General features: G+C 45.6%; 1 protein-coding gene across 1 annotated transcript in view; it reads right to left on the reverse strand.

Moving 5' to 3' along the window:
* Positions 1–1671: 1671 nt before the first annotated feature.
* NOLC1 (nucleolar and coiled-body phosphoprotein 1) overlaps positions 1672–6431 on the reverse strand; it is a 17380-nt gene continuing 12620 nt past the window's right edge. Inside the window, exons 6-12 of the mRNA XM_023511775.1 lie at positions 5905–6056; positions 4280–4408; positions 3965–4075; positions 3211–3849; positions 2923–3029; positions 2669–2761; positions 1672–2228 (exon numbers count right to left, since the gene is read on the reverse strand). Coding sequence (XP_023367543.1) covers positions 2070–2228; positions 2669–2761; positions 2923–3029; positions 3211–3849; positions 3965–4075; positions 4280–4408; positions 5905–6056 — 1390 coding nt within the window. The 3' untranslated portion in view covers positions 1672–2069. The remainder of the gene's footprint in view (positions 2229–2668; positions 2762–2922; positions 3030–3210; positions 3850–3964; positions 4076–4279; positions 4409–5904; positions 6057–6431) is intronic.

Here is a 6431-nt window from a genome sequence, read left to right on the forward strand (position 1 = left end):
GCTTGAGCCCAGGAGTCGGAGGTTGCTGTGAGCTGTAATGCCACGACACTCTACCCAGGGGGACAGCTTGAGGCTCTGTCTCAAAAAAAAAAAAAAAATAGTTAAACCAGGCCTTGTGGCATGCACCTGCTACTTAGGCTGAGGCAAGAGGGTCAATAGTGCCCAAGAGTTTGAGGTTGCTATGAGATATGAAACCACAGTACTTTACTCAGGGCAACAAAGTGAGACTGTCTCAAAACTAAAAAGCAACCAAAAAAACCAAACTAAAACCCAGAAAAGACCACTCTCAGCTTGAAGGTAATACAAAAATAAGCCATGGGCTGGTTCTGGCCCCTGGACCATTTTACCCAGCCTCAATTTACACTATGCATAGGCACCTACCTTGAGACAATGTATAGCCAAGAAAGCCTCTGCAGAGAACTCACTCATCTGGACTGCTGGCCCTCTACCTGGCATCCAAGTTGTTCTGATTTGGATAGGAGGTGGCAGGGGTTTAGACTCACAATAAAACTTACAAGACACATTATAAACCAGCCAGTTTATTATTTTGTTATTAAGATGTAGAACTTTTACCATGCAGACTGAAATACCTATGTCAGCATGAACAGTGAATTTTCTTCCTAGAGGCAGTTACATGAAAAACCAGATTATCATCAGGTCACTTAGGGAGTCTGGAATCCAAACAAGGAGATTAATCTTAGGAGCTCATCCATGACAGCCTGGGATACTTTCCCACCACTGGGACAGCCCAGCCTCCAAAAGCTTATTGACTCTTCCCTAACCATCTTAATGTTCCTGAGCACTGCCACTGGTCACCTCTTACAGTCTTATCATCAGCTAGCTTGGCCTAGGAGCTATACCACTGCTCACTGGTTTATGCTGTTAATTCCATGGTTATTAACAGTTAAGGTTCTGAAGGGGCGCATCAACTGCTCCCATATACCAATGAGACACAATAATCCTGCTAGGTTGTTCTCCCAAACCCTCTTCACTCAAGCGTCTCAGATAATTATGTTTTGTAAAGGTTTCCTCCCACCCCTATTGTTACTATAAATTTACCAGATGTAACCTGCCTTCTGAAAATTTAGATTTTCAAGTTTTGTTTTTCTACTTTCTTGATCAGTGATTCCCAACCACGTAGAAATTAATGAAACCAATTAAGTCACCATTGCTACCATGACAGAAATACCAAGAGAGATGTATTTTTCAGATTAAATTAAATAATGTTATTTTTGCTTTCTATAATGTAAAAAATGCAAAAATGCAGTCCTTAACTTAGAATTCAATACTAGTTAAGGGTCAAGTCATTGAAAATGTCTTTCAACAGTAGAAAAGTTTGCTTTCAAATTAAAAAACATGTATTGCAAACATCATGTAATAATGATAAAATTACAAAAAAAATATACAGACTGACCCACAGCATTCACACACCAGAATTTTGCCTACAACAGTGAATTTTACCAAAAAGTAAGTAGGTCCATGCTGGCTTCAGTTCCAGACGTAATGAATGAGGATTAACTACAGAGTGCATGCTTAACATATACACAAATATCATCATTCTTTAATGGCCTTCAACAGGGTCTTAAGGAAAGGAGAGATGAAATGTGGACTTGTACACTCTCAAAGGCAGAATCTCCTCCAACTATAAAGTCATACATATCGACCCTTTACTATGTCTTGGTTAATAGCTGAGATTTTTTTTTTTCTGTGGGAATCCACCTTTAAAAATCACAACAAAAATTAATAGAAAATGATTTAATATAAAACATACAAATTTCCCAGTATGAGTACTTCCACAGAACAGGAAGAAGGGGACAACTAAAATAAATTTTGTTAAAAAATAACAATCCCCTTACCTTGTCCCTGCTATTCAACACTCAAAAACAAATTTGTACAAAACTAGGAACACAAAAAAGGACCAGAGATGGTGTATTATAAAGTCTTCGGACCTACCCTAAACTTCTGTCTTCACCAATATCCTCCCCTAACAGAACTGAGGGTTCCCAGATCCACTTATGAGAATGAGTGGTCTCCAATGATCACCCCTGTGTCACAACCGATGGTCCAGGTCATTCGCTGTCAAACTTAACAGAATTGACCTGGACAGAGATGGAGCCTCCCCGGTAGCTGCCTCGCTTCTTCTTGGTTTTCTCATGCCGGAAGGATTTGCCCTTGGTGAACTTCAGAACCTGATTGGCTCGTTCCCCCCAGTCTCCAGCTGCACCTCGCTGGTAAGTAAAAGAGATGGTTAACACAGAGAGACACAAGGGCTTTGTCACTTTCTTCTTTTTTTTTTTTTTTGAGACAGAGCCTCAAGCTGTCCCCCTGGGTAGAGTGCCGTGGCATTACAGCTCACAGCAACCTCCAACTCCTGGGCTCAAGCGAGTCTCTTGCCTCCGCCTCCCAAGTAGCTGGGACCACAGGCGCCGCCACAATGCCCGGCTATTTTTTTTGGTTGCTGCCGTCGTTGTTTGGCGGGTCCGGGCTGGGGATTCGAACCCGCCACCTTGGGTGTATGTGGCTGGCGCCTTAGCTGGTTGAGCTATAGGCGCCGAGCCTTGTCACTTTCTTCTTTCTACTCCCTGAATTGAGGCAACCTGAACCAAAAGTTGCCCTCTCTTCCACCATCCTTCCTCCCCAAGAATGGCAAAGATCTTCCCTCTCTCACCTTGGCATCGAATGAGTTGTCTGCTACTCGAGAATCCACCTCAACTTCCTCCTCCTTGACCCTTCGGAATGGGGATGATGCCCTTTTTTCTCCCTAGAGAAGAATGAAGTAGGAAATTAAGGATGAAATGGTCATGTAACAGCTCTCCTAAGTGACATACATGTGCCAGGCCATGCCAGGTAGAGCAGTCAAAATGACCCTAGATTTTTCTTTCTACTATTACAAGGCAACTCCAGAGAAGTGAGACAATTTACTTTCTTCCTCTTTGGAAATGTGTTAGGGGTCTGGAGCTTTATCTTCTTGGCTTGAGGAGTCTCTGCCTCCTTGGCAGCTTCATTCTGCTTTTGTTTCTTGCCTGAACCTACAAATACAAAAAGCCAGACTCAGGAGACGAGTTTCCTGTTCCCCCTCCCATGTTCCCACAAAGGGTCTACAACTGGAAGCCTATTAGTGGGCCTCTCCCCTCCCTACCACAAAAAGTATATATATCCCATTCTGATTTAGGGGCACAAAACCCAGAGGGCAGAGTCTTTGATACAGACCTAGCTTGGAAACTGCCACTGGTGTCTTTTTCTTTTCTTCTACCTCTTCTTCCTTATCATCCTTGGCTGCTTTTCCATTTTGGGAAGTCAGTGCAGTGGTGCCACTGGCCTTGAGGGCTTGTGGTCTTGGAGTACCCTTGCCCTTGGGCTTCTCTTCCTCCTCCTCACTAGAATCATCAGATGAAGAACTGGTGCTGCTCTCAGCCTTTACTTTCTTTGTGGTGGCTGGCTTAGAAGGAGCTACACCTCCTGCTACCTTCTGTGGCTTCTTAACTGGGGATTTAGATGTCTTCTCTTCCACTTCCTCCTCACTACTGGAGCTGTCTGAATCAGAGCTGCTGTCCTTTCCCTGAGGAGTCTGCTTGGCAGGTAGAGATGGAGTTGCTTTGGCAGTCGCCTTGGACTTCGGGGTGGCCATAGTCTTCTTTGTCTTTTCCTCCTCACTAGAACTGCTCTCTTCCTCACTGGAGCTGCTATCTGCCTTTCTTATAAAAGGCTTCTGGCCACTGCCTACAGATTGTTTGGGAGCTGCAGCTGCCTTAGCTGTAGGTGTCTTGGTAGCAGTGGCTAGCTTATTACTTGAGGAACTCTTGTTGCTCACTGGCTTGGAAGGTGTTTCATCCTCAGAGCTATCAGAGTCTAGATAGAGAAGGGACAGAATGAACAGCTCCCCAAATCAGATTCCAGGGAGCCCTCTAGCTGCTATCCAAGGGCTAGAGTATCCCACTGAATTGAGTGCCACCATATGCCTTACCTGAACTGTCTGAAGAACTTTCTGCTGCCTTCTTTGCTGGAGCTGGTTTGGTGGCTGCTTTAGAGACGACTGCCTTAGTTGGTGGTTTCTTTTCTTCCTCAGAACTTGAATCTGGGGAGAACTTAAGACATTATCCTGGGTCCAGAATCCCAACCCAACCATAACAGTAATAAAAAAAACTTGAAGAGATATACAAAGCCTTAGCCTTTTTAGCTTTAACAAAACCCAAGAAGGATAGATGATTCCTCTCTGCTTTATTCCTCATACCCTCACTCTGGCTGAATTTTAGGGAGAAATTGCTTCCCTCTGACTCACCAGACTCACCACTGCTTTCTTCACTGCTTTCCACAGGCTGTTTCTTTTCTATAGCTTTCTTGGAAGGTTGAGTTCCCAAGGACTTCTTCAGTGAGGGAGTGGAAGGTGGAGGGACTGAACTGTAGGGACCTATTTAAAAGAGACAGTGGTGGTTTTAAAGTAAGTGCACAGGCTGGGAGTGGTGGCTTATGCCTATAATTCTAGCACTGTGGGAGGGCAAGGTAGGTAAAACACTTGACCTCAAGAGTTCCAGACCAGCCTGAGCAAGAATGAGACCCCATCTCTGCTAAAAATTGAAAAATTAGGCTCAGCACCCATAGCACAGAGGTTAGAGTACCGGCCACATATACTGGGGATGGCAGATTAGAACCCGGCCCAGGCCTGCTAAACAGAAAAGACTACAACAACCAAAAATAAATGGCTGGGGTGGGGGGGTGGGGGAGGAGGAGGTGCTGGTGCCTGGGGCTCAGTGAGTAGAGCCAGCCCCATATACTTAGGTGGCGGGCTCAAACCCTGCCCTGGCCAAACTGCAATAAAAAAATATCCAGTGTTGTGGTAGGCACCTGTAATCCCAGCTGCTGGCTCGGCGCCTGTGGCTCAAGCGGCTAAGGCGCCAGCCACATACACCTAAGGTGGCGGGTTCGAATCCCCAGCCCGGGCCTGCCAAACAACAATGACGGCTGCAACCAAAAAATGGCCGGGCGCTGCAGTGGGTGCCTGTAGTCCCAGCTACTTGGGAGGCTGAGGCAGGAGAGTCGCTTGAGCCCAGGAGTTGGAAGTTGCTGTGAGTGTGATGACACGGCACTCTACCCAGGGGGATAGCTTGAGGCTCTGTCTCAAAAAAAAAAAATCCCAGCTGCTCAGGGGGCTGAGGCAAGAGAATCATTCTAAGCCCAAGAGCTGGAGGTTGCTGTGAGCTGTGATGCCACAGCACTCTACTGAGGGCAACAAAGTGAGACTCTGACTCTAAAAAAAAAAAAAAAAAAAAAAGAAAAAGAAAAAGCCAGGCGTTATGGTGGGTGCCTGTGGTCCCAGCTGCTTGGGAGGCTAAGGCAAGAGAATCACTTGAGCCCAAGAGTTTGAGATTGCTGTGAGCTGTAACGCCAGGGCACTCTACTGAGGGCAACATAGTGAGACTGTCTCAATAAACAAAAATTGAAAATTAGCTAGGTGTGGTGGTGTAGGCTTATAGTCCCAGCTACCTGGGAAGCTGAGGTAAGAGGATTCCTTGAGCCCAGAAGTTTGAGGTGGTTGTGAGCTATGATGCCAGGGTATTCTACCCAGGGTAACAGAGTGAGACTTAAGTCTCAAAAAAATAAAAGTACAAATAATTTAAAATATGTGCACAAATTCTTCCTGATACTTCTAGAAACAAGAGCTTAACTCTCCTACCCTTGAGTGTGGGCTAAAACCAGTGACTCATTTCTAATAAACCATGGTGTCACTTCTCAGTCTAGGTTATACAAGGAATTGCAGCTTCTTCCATGTAATCTTGAACCACTAGCCTTGGGAGAAGCTAGCTGGCATGTCATGAGGACACTAAGCAACAAAATGGAGAGGTCCATGTGGTTATGGCAACAGGTCCCTGGTCACAGTCACGCAGTTTCACTCCCCATGTCCACTACCTGGTTTTTTCTTTATGGGTTTTTTATGATCCTCTTCCTCTTCACTAGAGGAGTCTTCACTGCTGGAACTCTTCTGGGTAGAGCTGACAGCTGTTTTCACTGGGGACTTGGCAATGACTTGCTTTTTAGGTACAGTCTGTACCTGAAAGAAAATCAATTACCACAGAACATACTGACCCATGGCTTGGCACCCATAGCTTGTTAAGGTGCCGGCCACATACACTGGGGCTGGTGTGTTTGAACCGGCCTGGGCCTGCTAAACAACAATGACAACTACAACAAAAAAACAGTCGGGTGTTGGGGTGGGCATCTGCAGTCCCAGCTACTTGGGAGGTTAAGGGAAGAGAATTGCTTAAGCCCAAGAATTTGAGGTTGCTGTGAGCTATGACGCTATACCGAGAGCAACAGAATCAAACTCTGTCTCAAAAAACAAAACAAAGGCTTGGCACCTGTGGCTCAAGTGGCTAAGGCGCCAGCCACATACACCTAAGGTGGTGGGTTCGAATCCAGCCCAGGCCGCCAAACAA

This window comes from Otolemur garnettii, unplaced genomic scaffold (genome assembly GCF_000181295.1).
Source record: "Otolemur garnettii isolate 467f Iridium unplaced genomic scaffold, OtoGar3 scaffold00021, whole genome shotgun sequence".
In the NCBI taxonomy this organism is placed as follows: Eukaryota; Metazoa; Chordata; class Mammalia; order Primates; family Galagidae; genus Otolemur; species Otolemur garnettii.